General features: G+C 44.7%; 2 protein-coding genes across 12 annotated transcripts in view; one reads left to right on the plus strand and one right to left on the minus strand.

Moving 5' to 3' along the window:
• The window catches only part of LOC138180785 (uncharacterized), a 212,891-nt gene that overhangs the window by 78,973 nt on the left and 115,968 nt on the right, over positions 1-17,950 (plus strand). The window lies entirely within an intron of this gene.
• OtopLa (proton channel otopetrin-like a) overlaps positions 4,055-17,950 on the minus strand; it is a 33,311-nt gene continuing 19,415 nt past the window's right edge. For 6 of the 11 annotated variants that reach the window (XM_069114512.1, XM_069114514.1, XM_069114516.1 and 3 more), the window contains exons 4-10: positions 9,098-9,428; positions 8,491-8,599; positions 8,185-8,345; positions 7,946-8,102; positions 7,090-7,565; positions 6,242-6,569; positions 4,055-6,002 (exon numbers count right to left, since the gene is read on the minus strand). In XM_069114512.1, coding sequence (XP_068970613.1) covers positions 5,308-6,002; positions 6,242-6,569; positions 7,090-7,565; positions 7,946-8,102; positions 8,185-8,345; positions 8,491-8,599; positions 9,098-9,428 — 2,257 coding nt within the window. In that variant the 3' untranslated portion in view covers positions 4,055-5,307. Of the gene's footprint in view, positions 6,003-6,241; positions 6,570-7,089; positions 7,566-7,945; positions 8,103-8,184; positions 8,346-8,490; positions 8,600-9,097; positions 9,429-9,547; positions 13,958-13,992; positions 16,640-17,950 lie in introns of those variants that run through there. The other 5 variants (XM_069114518.1, XM_069114519.1, XM_069114520.1 and 2 more) reach the window with 5 other exon arrangements.

Below are 17,950 nucleotides of genomic sequence, written 5' to 3' on the forward strand. Positions count from 1 at the left end.
GTTCACAAGCAGCTTCTTCACCGTGAACGTTTCTTCTGTCGTCGATACGCATGCCACGCATGCATATGTATTCTCACGTGGCTTTCTCTTTTGTTTTTTTTATTCTGTTCGGCCCGCTATTTTACGGCTCGTTTTCTTGTTCGGCTCAATTCCCTGGTTTCCTGTTTCGCGTTTGTTTTCCAACTATCCATGGTGTCTGCTATTTCCTGCGCCGATTCATCACGCTATAGATTGTGAATTGTAACGTTCGAATTAGACTAAATTAACTTAGGTGTCCAAAGCCTCAATGAACTTTTATTTTTTCATCTTTCGTTGCTCTTCTGTATACATTTATTAATATTTTCTTTTTAAATATCTGTTATGTAGTATGTATTTATGTTGTTGGTTCCAAATAATGTTGCTTGATATCGTTGAATTATGTATGTGATATATAATTGAATTACATATATTCTAATGGACCAATGTGGAGAACTGCATTGCCAGCACCATGGTCCTGTTTTGCCATCTGCCTTTAGACATTAGACTTACTCGTATAGTAGTTACCTTCTGTTTCTCTTATCATTTGAGTGTCATTTTCAGCATTACCGACAGTATAAGATTAATATACCGAGAATAAGATTACGACGTTTATAGTGATTGGAAATAGAACTTTCGCTTATTATTTCAGATAAAGTCTAAAACAGTATATGTTGTTGTCCCGAATGAAATGCGGAGTTCTATATTTCTATATTAATCAAAATTCTATATCTCTACATATCTCTGCTATATGTATAATTTATATTATACATATAATACATATACTGTAATACATATAACTGTGATATTCCAATACGGTAATAATATCTAGTGTATCATAATATTTTCTAAAATTTAACCTTCAGCATATCAATTTTTTTTATGCAATATATATAAAAATTAATGTCAACAAATATATTGTACCGTGGAGAAAGTAGTCTCTGTATTCTGCATGCATTATAAACAAAGTAATAAATACTACAAAACAGAAGCCAAATGCTATATTACATCTAGATAACTTTTATTAACCAATATAATCGTATATTGTTACAAATGACGGCGGTACAATATCGTACCACCTCAACGGATTACAATGAAACGGCGTGTTAACGTTATACAATTAAAATGGGAATCGATGAATGAGCGAATTTTACGAATGTTTACGGTCGTATCGTCGCTACTCGACTTGAAGAAACTGCATACACGACAACATGTAATTTGTAGAACTTTTATCCTTGTGTCTTGCGTATTGAAACGTTACTCTAATCCCATTGTTTGCGTGAATTCTTCGGTTTGCCACCTGCTCGTATTATCGTATCTATCTGATAGAGTGGTGAATATGTCGGTTGTGCGCGCGTATTGTATATGTGTACAAACTGTAATTATGCTCGAAGACATCGAAAACTCACTACGTAATGTTAAATGACGACGTGTCGCGGATTTGCTGTTGGTTCGCGCCCTCGCGGATTTTTCTTTTTTATTCTTTATCGTCACTGGAAATAATTATGCAGGAGCGTGCGTTTGCATGATCGCGCAAACTCCTTTTGTCATTCTAATTATCTTTCTCTCGTAAAATTCCTCGTAAAATGGCTCGTAATTCTAGTCGTAATTTTCCACCGTACCTGATCCAAGAAGCTAATTGCAGCTCTTGAATCGAAGATTCGCGTGTTCTCCACGAGTTTCCAAGCAAATCCGCGACTCATTGATTAGGCTTACGGCTACTATCGAGATACTGATGTACATACACAAGAACCATGATTCTCCTGTTCTCTAGAACACGGGTAGAGTATACAAAGACGTTGTTTGCCGAATAAAAACGTGTTGCACGCGCACCGTTGCTCAATCACTCGCGCAAACGCGTTCCGGACTCACTCGTACACTCACTCTCGATAAACGCTGGAAGGGTACTGGTTTCGTATATCTTTCTCTCGTTTTCCGTTTCTGCTCGAAAATCGCTGCCTTTACTCTTTGTTCCCTCTTCGTATTTGCGCGTGTCTCGGCTTCCTTCGCTTCCTTTACGTCTCCCTTTTCGCCTTTCTTCTTTATTATCACTTTTCTCGACTTTTGTTGGTCCTGTGTGTGGCAGTGCCTTGTTAACTAAGATTTTTGTTAGAACGTCATAGTGATTTCTTTTTCACTCGTTGTCCCATCCCCGTGGACTCGCATCCCCTTCTTCCTTTCGATCTGTGGTACACGCTGATCCTCGCTCAGAGCGATGGTGAAAAAGATTCGAGCGGAGGAAAGACCAAACGAACGTTCGTTTCTCTTTGCTTTGTTCGATTGTTGTCGAAATCAGTGCACGCGGATGTGTACGGTTTATGGTTTTTTTCGCGGATTCACGGTTGTTGAAACGAGGCAATCGAGGGCAAGGGGGTGCGAACCACGTTTTCAATTGATTTCAATTGATTTCAATTGACACACGCTCTGACTAAAATCGATCGATCGGTCGTAAAATAGTCGACGACGAAACTAACCTGCTTTTATTTGAACTTTCAAGGAGGGGTTTGATGAGGTTTTTGCATCACAATTTAAGGGAAAGAGACGCGGCACCCCCTTTCTATCGAAAACACCTCGAGAACAGAACTCGCAACAAAATTGCTTTTCGTTTCACAGACACTCTGCTGAACAATAACTTACTGTGCATCGTTATTTACATATTCGCACGCAGCATTCCAATCGCAGTCGCGCACATCGAAGTCAATAAAAGATCTCCATATAATTGTATTTATATTTATATATATTTATATATATATATTTATATATATATAATATATCTATCTATCTATATATATAATATATTTTTTAATTTTTTTTATATTTATATCGTATTACCTTTTAATAATGTCGTCTCGGATTACAATTATGTATAATTAATCTTTATGTATAACTAGTGTCACAACTTCGTCCCCCTCGTTTCCATCATCCCATTCCCCCCTTTTGCTCTTTATATCTCTTTCACCTATACATATGTCTAAGAATTAAAATATTTAGACTCGAGTAGCTAGGTATGTACTTCAACCGGGGAGGCTTTCTGTTAGGGCGGGGTTGGAGTATTTCCTTTCTGAGTTTCACGGAATCCGTGGAGGGATTTTCAATGTATAACGACTATGTAAACACGTGTGTTCTCTCTTGGTTTGCTTGCTCAACCATCTACAATGTACGATATCCATAGCGAATTAAGTGTGAAAGGTCGATCTACCTCTTTTCATTTCTCTCGATTCTCGAGATAACTTTGGAAGCTAATCGACGACGTTAATTAACAATAACTTTCCGTGAATGGTATGTGTGATTGTGTGTATGTATATGTGTGTATGTAAGATTCACTACTAGTGTACCGACTATAATTTCACCGTCGTATAATCTTCTCTTGCACGTCCATCTTAAAACATCGTCTACAATATTTCTTTACTCTTAATCTCTTAGTCTCGCGATAAAATCTACATTCGTGGTTTCTCACCTCTTCGCCGTAATGCGAACATTCTCGAGCCTGTTTCGAGTGCCCGGATTTATTTCGAACAAAAAAGGAAGAAAAAAAAACGAAGAAAGAAGAATACACTCTACTCTTTATACACAATTTTTCATCCTGTTTTCTCGCTACCGTCGTCGTCGTCGTCTTTCTCGTCCATTCTTCTGTCCCGTTTTCTTTTATACATGCACGTCATTCGATTCGAATACATGCTTCGATGTCGTCGGAACACTCTGCGGAGCATGAATGTCGAAATGGTGTGTCGATAAAAGATTCTAAAAGTTAGAAACAGTTTTTGTACTTTGCAGCACGCAACGAGAAAGAACGTCGAAATTGTTTTGGCGCGCCTTCTCCTTCCGGTTCTTTGATTTCCTTTTGTCGATCGATCGGCAAACGAGCGGCCAAGTTTCGTCCTTGTACTCGTCAGAACAAAAAGATATCGTTCGCGAGACCAAAAAGCGTCGTGTCAAAACGTCAAGCGTCTTGCTTGAACGCGGCGAAAAGGAATTACCCTGTTCCTGCATCGAGTCCTGCGTCTTTTCTCATTTCTTCGACTGTTTAATGTTTCCCGCGTTTTTCTTTTTCTTTTTGTCACGAGAAAGGGATCACGTGGCTATTTATCTAAAACTATCGTGTGCCATGCTAACGAAGAATATACTCGATCGCTAATATGAGGTGACTCGTTAAGAAGATCGTTCGTTCGCTCCTCGTTCTCTTCTAGGTACCGTGATTGCTAATGTCCACTTTTTACTGAAAAATTTCTAATTGGATCGTTGGCACACCTCGGTCGAACGATGGAAGCGATATCGTTTGAGCAAGTTCGAGTTTGCGATTGAAAATATTTTTGATCGATGCCGAGGTGTCGAAGAGCGAAGCGATCTCTTAAATGCTCTCGATGCACGATGGGGCGAAGGTACATATATAATATATAAAAGTAGAAAATTTGACGGCAGTATATAGAGATCGTAAAAGATGTGAAACACGGTGAAAGGAAATGGGCCCTATTTCGTGAAATGGTATTGCACGTACACTGTGTTCGTATGGTTTTTTCTAGAACTTTTTGTGCTTTATGGCGAATACAATCGGTTTAATTATATGTTTTGTACCTATGCGAAATTTTCGTTTTCTTTTTTTCTCGGCGGTCATTGATCGACCTGTTCCTCCTGATCCGTGCTCTCTCGACTCACTTTACCGATCAAGGAAGCAACGTTCAAGCTGTTTTTTAAGCTAAGAGAACCGAGGATAAAATACATAATGCGCGTAAAAAAATAAAACGACGCTTCGCGATCCTCTGCGGTTTCTTCGCGAAGCCCCGACCTCGAACACGCAGCATCGACACCTGCGCCTTTTACTTTGACCCCCGACTTTTAAATCGTCGATCGAGTTTTCCGTTCTTTCCTCGACGAGCACCGTAAAAGCAACGTCTTCGTCGTCGCTCCTATTCAGCTCGTCGTTCCGTGCTTACTCGGCTGTTTTCGCCAAGATTTTAAAGAAGAGACCGGAAGCTGCCCCGATTTCTCCGGCGATCCACGAACGCCCCAAGATATGTCCAATTATCGGCTTTGATCAGAGTGACTCGTTGAAACCTCGAAGCCTCTCTTACCTGCTGGTAATCCATCCCTTTGTCCAAGTGTTTGACTCGTGATGGACTCGAGTGACGAAAAGATCGACCGAAACCTCGAGATCGATCGTGCAGCCAAGAATGTTGTTTGTCGTCGAGAGGCAACTTCGGCCTCGTGTCATTCTCCATTCTCCAAATCTTCCTCGATTCTGTCTACGAACGACGATCACTCCGGGCCATTGATCCCAATGAACGGCCTGTTCGTCTAGTCGAGACGCGCTTTATAGCTGGTCTTCCAGATCTCCGCGAACGTGACCGCGCTGTGGAACCTGTGAAAGATGCAGAGCGGCAGAGTGACCCTCTGTACGATGGCCCAGGCGAGGAACCCGTAGAAATCGAGCTGCACCGGGTTCGCCATCACTTTCTGCGACTCGAACGTGTAGATGACCCACATGGTCAGGTTGCAGATCAACAGGAAGGTGACAACCTGTCGGCCAGGCTTGCTGCGATCGTGCTCCGGCAGGTGAACCCTTCTACGAGAAACGTCCGCGATGAACAGCATCTGAAGGATCACCTGTGCGACCGACAGAAGACCGGTCACCATCACCAGAAGATTGGGTTCGTGTGTGAACGCTGCTAAGGAACCGGCAATCACGCTGAACACCGCGTAGACGAACAGGCCGAAGCCAGAAACGCGAAGAAGGATGTCGTTCAGGTCGCTTTGCTCTTCGGCTTTGAATTTCAAGCTCTGCACCCGTATAAATCCGACGATTATGGCGACGATTGACAGGACCATTAACACGCAATGAGAGACGTCTGCTAGGTAAATGGCGACGAGGCCGAAGTCCGGATGATGGATCAGCACGAAGAAGAGGATCAAGCAGATGAGGGAGCCAACCAGCAGCAACAGGCCGAAGAATAGTCCTTTGCTCGCTCCTACACAGTCCACCCTTGTGTGACCTATTTTTGCGTTGAGAGATGCGTTTAGTTTTGCCCTGCTTTAGCCCAACATTATTTTAAGCAGTCTTGCGAATGGTTATTTTAAGCCAAAGATTTAACCATAGTCATTTGGAGATGAAACCTTGGACGAGCTACTATTATGTAAATTATAATATGAATGCTTCTTTTCTTGAAAGAAAATGCTAAGTGATTTTAACCGTTTGGGATTGCATTAATCGCGAAAAAATAAATGAAATTACCTGCATGAGCCAAAGCGACGGCTCTTCGAGACAGCATAGCCTCGAGGCGGCGCTCAAGGTCTGCTTCCACTTGATGCGGCCAACGAGGATGTCGTCCAATGTGTTTCCACATGACGTAAATAACAGCGGCGCCAATCAAACTGTACTCGATAATGAATGGAAACAGATACGGTTCTGCGTCTTGCACGATAGTCCCCATGATATTGACTCGGCCGCACGAATTGGATGCGATCTCCTCGTCCGTTAATGCCTCCGCGTAGGCTCCAAAATTCGGGCTCCAATATTCGCTGCTATTTGTCTGGTTATTCACATCGAAGATTTGGTGTATCTGTAATATTTTGTCACAAGATTTATGTACCAATGACTTTACTTACAAATGATTCTATAGATCATATATAGATACATAGGATCGTATATAGATCAGTACAGACAATTCATATAATAAGAGTACACTGATTCCCTTCACTTGCTGCTACTGTTCGTTCGTACGTACTAGAATCCGCTTAAATTATGGTAAATTAGGAGGACCGGATTTTGTTCCAACAGCTACTCTCGAACTCCCCGACGAAGAGAAAGAGTAGGTCTAGCTTTGCCGTAATTATTTGCTTTCTCTGTTAATGAATGTTACACCCAGCTCGAGACATACCAGATTAGCAGAAAGTAACAGAGCTGGCTCGTTTAAATTTAAGTGAGATCATTTTAAGCGATTACCATTTTAATAGAAGTTCGTGTACAAGTAAGCGTAGTCAAGGGACGAAAGCTGATTATTTAATCAGGTCGTAATTAAAATTTCGTCGCGGTAAATCTTCATTTCCAGCGTACGTAAAATGCACTCGAAATATCTTTACCTCTTCTTTGTTTTCGGCTTGAGGAGCGTCAAAAAGTTCTATGAAGAAAGACGAGAAAGTGGTGGACGGTGTGGTGGTGGTAGTAGTGGTGGTCGTGGTGGTTGTACTGGGAGTAGTCGGGGTTGTCCTTTCCTCGGTGGTGGCTTTCGACGTGAACGTAGTTAGGAAAGTGGACAAAGTGTTGGCAGTGGTTGTAGTCAAACTCGGCTGGGGAGTTGAGGTGGAAGTAGTCGTTGAGATCGGAGGGTTCCAGCCGGTAGTAGTGGTCGACGTTGGGGTCGTGACAGCTCTCGCGATCGCCCTTGCCGTCGTTCTCATCACTCGACCCAACGAGGCAGCTATCGTGCTTGCGACCGACGTTGAAACGGTCGATGACCTCGTGGCGGTTAATGGCGCCTCGCGCAAAAGAGCCACATCCCGAGGTGCTGTTCCCAATATGGCTCCCGCGTTTCTCATCGAGTGCTGTTTGATGCTCTCTAAATATATTCGATCACGACATTAGCGAAATTTCTTGGGACGCTTATTTTTATGTCGCTTGGAGTATTGGGAGTAACAGCGAACCAAGCAATATTTTTTAACGCGAGTTTACAGTATCAATCTATTCCAATAAACTGTGTTAACCAGTCAATTCTCGTAGCTGAGATTGTGGCGAATGTATAGCAAACCTTGTCCATTTCTATCTCTCTTTGTACAAAACGATAGGTCTCAAAAGTTTATTTGCAAATACATGTAAAATATTATTTTCTTATTTTTATAATAAATTACGATCTTCTAAATATCGTGGTCATGTAAGATTAGTCCAATTTTGCTCCCAATACTTCTCAAATGTTGATCTTCCTTTATAATGAGAATTTACCAAGAATGCCCGCCTCGACTTGACCCATTTTCTGATGATGCTTCGTGATCTCCTTGATACTTTCCAATACCAAAGTACGAATCCAGACGCATAGATTGGTAGCCACCACGTGCATCAGCCCGAAACGCGCGATCACTTTGAACCGATGAATGTTGAGCTGGGAAAACGGATAGTCAATCTCATATTCGGAAGTTACGTGAAAGGATGACGGTTATTTGCCGATAAGCTCGTCTACTTACCCTCGAGTTCATGAAGATGAAATACATCTGCATGAACGTGAAAATCATTTGCAGAACCGGATTTACACCTTGGAGAATCTGGTAACACGGTGACGTAGGTGGTACCTCGAAAAATGTGCCGAATTCTAAACCATTGTAGACCATCGTACCCAAGCCGAAAGCTACGAACAAACGAAGTAAAATTCGTTTTTCGAAATAAGTCGTTATACTTGGATTTGAATTTAAATTTGAATGGAAATTCGAGTTAAACTTAAGTCCGAATCTAACTCACGTTTGAATTTCAAATGTGAAATTCAATTTTCTCACCAATTGCTCCGATTCTGAGGAAAAAGCTTCCATGACTCTGGTCGTTTTGCGAAGTCTTCCGCTTCCGCAAAGCCCGTGTGGCCACGCCAGCCTCGACATCAGCGGCGTCCTAAATCAATTTTTTCTCTCTCAGGAAATCGTCGTGAAATTCAATGGGTAGCTGAACCAGCCAACTACACCATCGAACTACGTTTAATTTCGCGGCTGGAATTAATTTTTTAAATACTGTCTCGATACCGAAAGGACAGCTTTAACGAGAATGGGACTGTCGAGTTTCAGTTTGGAAGAAGATTAGCGTGACAATGAATGAGGGAACTGTAGCATACGCCTTTTGATAGATAGTCGTCGACGACAGATAACCCACTTACGTCAGCGTCTCTTTTAAAATTGCGTCGTCGTATCGGTTCGATACTCGTTCTACAGAACACGTTACAACGAAATTATTAACGTTACGTGACTCGTCCCAGTATTTCTAATTGCTATTACAAATGAATTACGAATTCTTGCTTGTACGTTAACAAGTTAAACCTATCTTATCGATATATCTGAAGCTTAAAATACTTAAGACAGTACGATAAAAGGAAGTTGAAGATCTCTGAAATCCGACCTGGTACTCTTTCTTGTTTTTCGACGACTTCTGCTCTTTGTCCTTTTTGTCCTTTTTCTTGTTTTTCTCCTTCGGTTCCTTAGGTGGTTTCGGTGGCCTCGGAGGTGGCGGTGGTGTGTCGCTGCCTCTCGAGCAGCAGGCGCTTTCTTGAAGTAGGAAGCAGAACACGTACAACAGGAATAAGATGCTAACACCGTACAGATACGTGAAGAATCCTTCGTAGTAATACAGGGGCAGTTTGTGCGTGACCACTTCGCTTATCACATAAGCGATGCATACCACCACCAGTAGTTTCGCATAGATGAAACTCATGATAATGAACAGCGACGTCCTGCAAGAAAAAAAGAACGAGAACTCGTGCGTATATGTCGAGCAACGCGAATCAAACACGATCCTCGCGATCGTTGCATCTCTTCAACGATCAGAATTTCGTTATTCCTCGAGTCTCACCGTGTCTTTCGGACTATTTGTACCCTACTACCATGTCTTGGAACACCCCCGGCTCTGTTTACGTTATTGTTCTCCATACACGGCACTGTTTCCACTTCCATCGCGAATTGATCGAAGCCGACTTCACGTACGCGACACTTTTCTTTCTTTTCTTTCTTTTCTACTTCGCAGCTACGGATATCACAGACGAGTCAACGTCGAGCTGTATTTACACTCCTGCATCCGAGTAAATTATTTGCTAGCGCCGGCTGCTGTACTGGATACTCGATTCACTGGCATGCTATTTTCGATGTCGAACGTACGTTGGACCACCGAGCATCGAACTCTGGTTGATTTTTCACAGCCTCCTCCTCTCTTCTTCTTCCTCTATTCCCGTAAATTGTTTATTCGATCATTCGTATTTACCCACTCGCGTATTCCTCTATCTTCATTCGACTCTTCGATCGTGATCGTTCGCATACGCCAGTCCACGAAACTCTTGACGCAAACTGGTTCAAAAATTTTCGTCCGACGATGCAAGGTTCAGCGACGCTGCACCTCGAACTCTCGCGCTTCTGCAACGTTCGTCCGCCACGGCGTTCTTTTCTCATTAAAGGTTAGGTCGCGAAATCGATAATTTGCGTACGCGAAGGGGAGAGTGCGTTGCTGGTCGATCACGTTGGAAATTAATCGCGCGAGAAACCGGTTTCTTCCTGCGACCTACCTGACAGGAAGATGACGCAGACGCGCACGCAATCAAAACGATAATAACAAGAATACGAGCGAAAGAAAAAGCAAAGAGATATTTCGAAATCCGCGGAGCGTCTGCGGTGCAATTGCACCGCGTCGCGACGTCTGCACGGGAATATCAGGGGCTCGGCGACGTATGGTGCATCTTCGTCGAGAAGGGCTTAACCACCCTTTGTCACGCTGGCATTTCAGGGGTTGGAGCGCAGACTTTATTGTGTTCCGCACGAGTCTGTACATTCGTGTCAGGCATTTTTTCTACTCTTCGATGATTACATCGCGGGCCGGATAAAGAATCGTGATATTTAGCGAGACACAGCGAAATCAGATTTTTCCATCCAGCTTTTGTATCTTTCTCCAACCATAACCCGTTGATATTTCCGCGATCTACCTACCATCTACCTACCATCTACCTACGTAATTTTCTTCTTCGTTTAACTTCGAAATCTCTGTGTTACATAATAAATATACTTTTTACACTTACCACGTTAAAATAATTTTTGTAAGAAGGAAAAGAAAAACACTAGGAACTCGTGTTTTTTATACTCGTAAAATGTGAAACAACGTCTCGTAGTCAGTTTTTTCCGTTTTTAATGTCGCTCCGAATTATCGTTAAAATTTCGCAGATTTTTCACGCGGAACGTCTCTTGCCAGGAGCAAGATAGCGAGGCGAGTCAAGGACGATGAGTGAAGGTGCCTGGAGGGATGAAAATTTCCAAAGATTTCGTAGCGATGGAAGACAAAAATAGAGAGAAGCGAAGGCAGGGCGCGTGTCCCCCCGCGGTATGGCCTTTTTTCCACTTCTGAAGAAGAAAAGCGGCGAGAAGTGGAAACAGTGGCGGATAGCACAGACTCCGAGCGAACCAGGCTGCCACACGGTCGATATTTCGAAGTACCGACTTTCAGCCGCTGGTCTTTCGCTCTATACCTCGCTCTCTCGACTCGCTCCCGCCTCATCTGTGTCCTGTCGACGAATTTCGCTCTCCCCTTCGCGTTCAATCACGGCTGTATTCTTCATCAGCAGTCGTTTACGTATATTCACGTCGGATCGTTTTCACGTTTCTCGGTCAAGCCTATCGTCCAAGCATTTAATTTAACGTCGTTCCGTCGTTTCGTTCAATGAGATACTCGACGTTCATTTTGTTGATCATTTAAAAAAATGTGTGTTAATTTCGGTTCTATTTTAACCACAGGCAATTTTAGCTCGCTGTTTCGTACTGTAGTTGATTCACGAGAACGTTTTAGCGTTATTTTCGGTGGTGTGTTACACAGATTGTTTTACGAGCGTGTCGTGCTGGTCGTGTTGGCGGCACGGAGGTATGTACAGTCACGTTCACGAGACCCGTAATACTGTCTTGTCTCAGCGTCTAGACTCTAGACGGACGAAGCGTCGCTTTCAACCCGTGTTAATGCAATTGCGACTGCGACTGTGTAATTCGAGAAGGTATTGCTCGGCCGTGTTGCATCTATATATCGTCGTATCACTGTCATACTTTACCGCTCGATCGATAGTAATAAATTATAAATCGCAGCGAAACTAGTTCGCGCCATTATCAACCGATCGATGTTCGCTGTCCGCATGATTTTCTTCTTTGTTTCTTTCCCACTCGTTGTCCTCTCGATGTAAGGAAGGGAAATTAATTCATCGATTGGGCGCAAGATTTTCTGTTTTATTATATCTCCAAGCGTATCGTAGGCGTTAAAGAGGTTTCACTCACCATCCTATAGACAGTTGTCCTCTCGTTCTCTTTTTTCACTATTCTCTAATCCCACGATTACGAGGAGAATACGCTAGCGCTCCCTTGCCTCTCGTTTTACGCTTCACACGCGTTCATCAATTTCCATGAAAAAAAGGTGTCGTCGCGTTCCAGGGTTAATGCTCGTCGGCCTGTCTCACCTCTATTCCCTTGGGCTAGCTCGATATATCGAAGATAAAACACACGTATACCGTCCCTCCTCGAAATACGTTCGCGCTCCACTTCCTCGATTCTTTCTCGAGAATGATTTCCATTCGTTCGTGGCCGCAACCTCGGTCGGTTAGTTACTTCTTTCAGCCTGGGGTAGTAGGTGGTATACGTGCGCGAGTGCATAACTCGGGGCCGCGTATAATGCACACTAGACGCAAGACGCTTCATAGGCAGCAGTGCGACAGCTAACGAAGTGCGTCGTAAATAGACACGCAGACGAAAGCCGCCATTTCGAGTCGAATACACAGAGTATCCTGTAATGAATGGTATGTCTATGGAGAACGACGTTTTACGCACAAAATATACTACCGTAGACTTGCAATACTTTTATCTTACTGTCTCCTTTTACCAATAGTACGAGACATATTTTGTTACTTTGTCTAAATCTTCTTTCATTTGGAAAATTACACAGACTGAGATTTATATATTAGATATTTGTATGTCTGCAGACTTGGAATTATTTCCATCTATAAAGTTTCTTTCTCAATGGTAAAACGATTTTGCTATCCTATCTGTTTCTTTCTTTTGAAAAAAAAAAAAATACTATCTGTATATGTATGATGTATATGTATCGTCACTGATTACGATTATCTTTTTATAGTCTTCTTTTATGAATAATAATGATTGGACTAAGGTTGCATAGATATACAGATATTTGTATTGTGAAATTTATTTAACATGCGGGTTCTCTCTCGATTATATCACGCATTACGGGGCTCTGTATTCTTTTCTCGTTGCGCCTATTGAAGCAGCCATACATTCATTCGATCAGTCCTCATCTCTTGTCTTTCCTCGCTAATCGTGGGTGTGCTTTGAAAAGCGTCATATCGTGGGATAAACGCAACCCATTGTGTAGAAAGCGAGGCGTTGAATCGGTTTAAGAGTGGAAATCGTTACACGCGCGTCTGCTTAGACGTTCTCGAGCGGAAGCCGTCTAACAGAGAATCGCTCTTCCGGGATCCACTGCATATGTTGCATGCTCGTGTTTCCGGAAGTTGCTTTCCAACGTGGACATCCCGACATCGGGCGACGTTCGGCCCAGTATTCATCGATGCGTTATCGAAATTCCAGAACGGGTAGCTGATCGAACATTCCACTGGAATGACGATACTTTCCCACGTTCATTCGATGAGCCATAAACACGAAGTATCGAGAAAATGTTCGCGAGTTCGCTCGAGGAATTTTTAATTAGGTCGATCTAATTATCCTATAGTACGATGTTTATTAATTCCATTTAAATAACAAATTGTTTTTCCCCGACCCTACGATTTTTTAACTATCCTCTTATCGAGGGTAATTTAAAGCAAACGTCGACGGCGTAACAAAGAATCGAAAAGCGAGAATTTCCAGAGAGGTTCAACTGGTGCTCCTAGATAATTACCATTCGTTAGCGTGCAGATTACGAGAGCTCTGGTCAAGTGGATTCTTGACCTAGTCCCGTTTCTCCTCGTAATTGCGCCGTGGAAAAAAAACGGTAACGTTCGGCTAATCCCTCGTTAAAATGCGCAAACGACCGATGTTCATGCTCCGACACGTTTTTAATAGGTCAAATTGACACGACGGTTAAATAAAAGGAAACTGAGTCGACTAAAAGGACGCGACAGTCGTCACGTTGCATTTACTACTGGGACAAGCGATGTATCGAGGAAATGATGAAAAAGAAAAGAAGAAAAGAAAAAGAAACGTAAATGGAAAATGACGGCTCTGCTTTCTCAGATGATTTTTCTCTACGTCTACAGCAGCCGGTCTTACTTTTTCGCTGGGGTCGAGCGCACGTTCTTCAGCTCCATCTCTTTGTTCGCCGCGTTGTTCTTCTCGGCGTTGTCCTGCGCGTTTGGCGACGAGTTTTGCGGATTCAGAGGCCTGGTCACCGGGAGCGTCGCCGTGTTGTCTGCGGCGGCAGCCTCCACCTCCACAGTGGCGACCTTGCAATCACCACCACCCACCATCGCGGATTTCTTCTTCCCTCACAATGGACCCTAACGATCGGCAAAAGACACGGCTGGATCTCACCGGGAATATACCACGATTTTCCTATTCTGAGATCCAAACGCGAGATTCCCACTCCGACAGAAGCTCGATTACGACACAGCCGCCATTTTGGCGAACAACTAGAGCACCGTTTGAAGTGTCCACGATATTTTGACTGAAAAATCTTCCCCTCGTCGTTGAAGCTTCGACACGTTCGTCTACTGCCTCGATAGTAGCGAATAAAGAGAGATATCGGATCGAACAGAGCGAACGGAAGCTGATCGGGGCGCGAAACGCCAGAGAGTCGACACGGATGGAAGGTTTCGAGACACCATTTCCGAAAATGAGGGCAGCGAGCGCGAGTCAAAAACTCTCTCCCCAAATTGTTGCTCTCTGTTTATTCGATTCCGCGGATCACGCCTGCGCGTTCGCCCCTTGGACTTTTTGCTGCGCCTCACCTCGGTCCTCGGATCAGATGAATGATAGTGTACGAACTTTAATGAGATACGTATAAATGAACATCGACGGAACGGATAACGAGCGCGTGTAGTAAGATTGACAGATTTTTTTCGGGGGTTGTCGGTGGTTTTTTTTTCTTTTTTTTTTAACAAAAGATTTATCAACAAAGAACGCGTCCCGCTCCTTTTATTCGCCTACTCCCAAAGAAATTTATCGACCAACGGTCGACTGGTCGGATCTGGTGAGAGAAAAGAGGAAGGGTCGGGCGAGATTTTGGAGCTGGAATTGAAAGGGCGGTTCGGCTCGGCGACCGCGTAGTCGCGATCGAACGCGAGGAAACAAAGAGAAGAGAAAGGCGCGACAGAGGGCGAAGGGAGAGGAAGGAGCGTGGCCAAAGGGCGAGAGAAAGGACCGCGATCAGAGTTGGGAAAGAAGAACGTCGGGAGGAACGAAGCTGTGGGCCACCCCAAAGGTTTTCTCTCTCTCTGATCCCGCGCACTTAGTTGAACGAGCTAATGGAAAATCCCGTGCACACGACCGAACCTGAGGCTGGGAGGATCGAGCACTCTCGCTCCGATGACTGATGACGAGCACGACGACAGGCGACGGCCGATGGGCGACAGGCGACGGGCGACGCGCGGCTACGATTACCAACCGAGTGCAATGCACACACCTCGACGAACGCCGACGTACCAACCGACGACGGACCAACGAACGAACCAACGAACTATCCAGTCACCGAGTACGCGACCAAGAAAGCTCACCTGCTAGAGAGGTGGTTGGTTGAAGGTTCTCGCGGTGACTGCACCCAGGGTTCGGCGGAAAAGGGTGTGAAGCGGAGAGACGGAGAAGGGATGGAGGATGGAAGATCGGTGAGAGAAAGAGGAAGTTGATGCTGACGGGAGAGGAGAGGGGGCAAGGGCCAGACACGGAGGATGGGGGTAGAGAAAGAGGGAAGGAGAGTAGGACGAAGATAAGCGTGTAGGATTCGTAAGTCGCGTAGAACGTGGAATCGGGAAAAAGGGAGAAAGAGGAATGGAAGAGCGGATGATAAAGATGGTAAGGTAGACACCGAAAGGGAGTCTACCTTACGATAGCGGGTGTAAACACAAGCGTCGAGGGTTAATACGAGAGGAACGGGAGCAGAGCGATAGATGGACGGATGGACAGGAGCCGAGCGAGATGGACTATGTTATCGGAGCACGATGAAATGGGGGTAGAATCACGATCGCCGCCCCCAGCATCCCGGAGACTGAGGCTGGCCGGGAGGTCTCTTCCCGGGCAGCGGCAGCTTCTTGCACAAGCGCACTACGAACCGCGGCTTTCACTCTATATCGCTCTTTTCGCCTATCTCCTTCTCGCAACCCTGGCCTCTTTCTCCCCAATATATTTCATCTCCTTCTCGCGATCTTTCCCTACGGTGTCTCTTGTCTTTTTCACCCTTTTCACTCCTCCGCTCCTTTTTCGATGCATTCCATTCCCTCCACCCCTGGCTGTGGTCTCGTACGCGGAGATCCAACGAGAATCCTCCACCACGATTCCTCTCGGCTACCAAGCTACCTCGAAGCTGGGACTCCTTTTGTTCCCTCGGAATCTTCGGTCGCGTCATGAATTTTTTCTCCTCGTACTTGCCATGTCCCCATTTTCGTTCCTGCTTCGCTCTGTTTTCTTTCCAACCTCGTCTCTCTTTCTTCTACTCTTCTTCCTCTTTATCCCCTTTTTTCTTCCATTTCCTCGTACAACCACGCGGAACTTCGGATGACTTCGAGTTGTTTTCTCGATTCAACGTCAATTACGGGCCAAAGGCCGACTCCTTAATTCGACCCGCGCTTTCCTTTTCAGCTTTTCCACGCGTTTCGTCTCCCGACTCTCACCGACGTTGCTCGTAATCGCGGTCACTGGGTTTTCGGAGTAGCGTCGCGAGCCCGCGTGCTTCGCCAATGGCAAATCTGTATCCTCGCAACAGTCGTTGCAAGTCGTTTTTACGCGACGAAAAGCAACGTCAGAGCTGATTCTTCGATCTTCTTCCAAGCCTTTCTCGCCGACCTCTTTTTAATCCACGCGTTTCGCGGAATCACGATAGCGGAAGTCGCAGCGCCAACAAAAATCCCTCTTTCCCGGTGGCCTTTTTCACCGTCTTGTCTCTGGCGACCGTGTTCATTCACACCCGCCAATGATAAACGCTGAATAAACATTCAGGCAACGTCCTCTTTTTTCCATTTTTATCCCCATCTTGCGTTATTTAAATATCCTTTCGCATCTATTTGCAGCCTCCCGGACGTAGTGGATGCTAAAGACCTGGCATCGATGCATTTACGAGCAGCCTTTGTACGAGCTCCTCCTCCCGCTCCAGCACAGTCGCTGTCTATGGTTAACAAGAATCGGTGAAGCACCCTTTGCCCGTAACTCGTCCTGCATCGTCGTCGTCAGGAGGGAGCCGTGTCTTTTGTCTACGTGAATTTCTGTATGGGAAACGCGTGCGCTATCGCGAATTCCCCTCGCGGCTCTTTTCGCGATCAATTCTCCCGAAAACTCGAGTACGCTATCATACTCTGTCATTCAGCATAAGATATCATTCGGCAAGATATCGTACTATACATCCACCATTCGTATCATACACCCAGATTCTCCACAATCGTAAATTCGAAAAATAATTTCGTGATCGCTAGAGTAATAATATCTCGTACTGATCCTTCTTTTTTTCCTATAGATCTGGTGATCGTGTGTAATTCATTACCATTTAAGTTTCCCCCTCGAGTAGCAAAGTCTCACGGTTTGTTTCGTCGATATTTTACGATCACTTTCAACGCGTCTCCCTTCCCCTGTATCACGATACCTTCTCCATTGACTCGTAGATTCTCCCACTCTTCTTTGACGAGACCGCAAGATCGTGTCTCTGTTCCGATAAGTTTTTAATTCCATGAAATAGAGACGAGGGGAGAAGCGGTGTGTTTCGCGAAAGCGTTCCCTGTAAGTTGAAAAAGTCCGGCGCGCACATTCGGCTGCGTTCCCACGGGAGGATCCGGAATTGTGAGAGGTAGGAGATCTGGATGAGGGCTGGCGAGGTGCCGGGGGTGAGGGAAGGGGAGTGATATGCTCTGTGGTTCTGCGACCCACTGACCCGCTCGATAACGCTACCACCGAGGTCAGTAACCTTACCCTACCATAAAATTCTCCATCGTACGACCCTTCTCGTACCGACTTGACTAGAACCAACCGTTGATTACGATTGCGATCGGAGATTATCTCTTGCCTCGTCGATGATTGCCACCAGCTTTGT

This window comes from Bombus flavifrons, chromosome 6, assembly GCF_040668555.2.
Source record: "Bombus flavifrons isolate JBK064 chromosome 6, iyBomFlav1_principal, whole genome shotgun sequence".
Lineage (NCBI taxonomy): Eukaryota > Metazoa > Arthropoda > Insecta > Hymenoptera > Apidae > Bombus > Bombus flavifrons.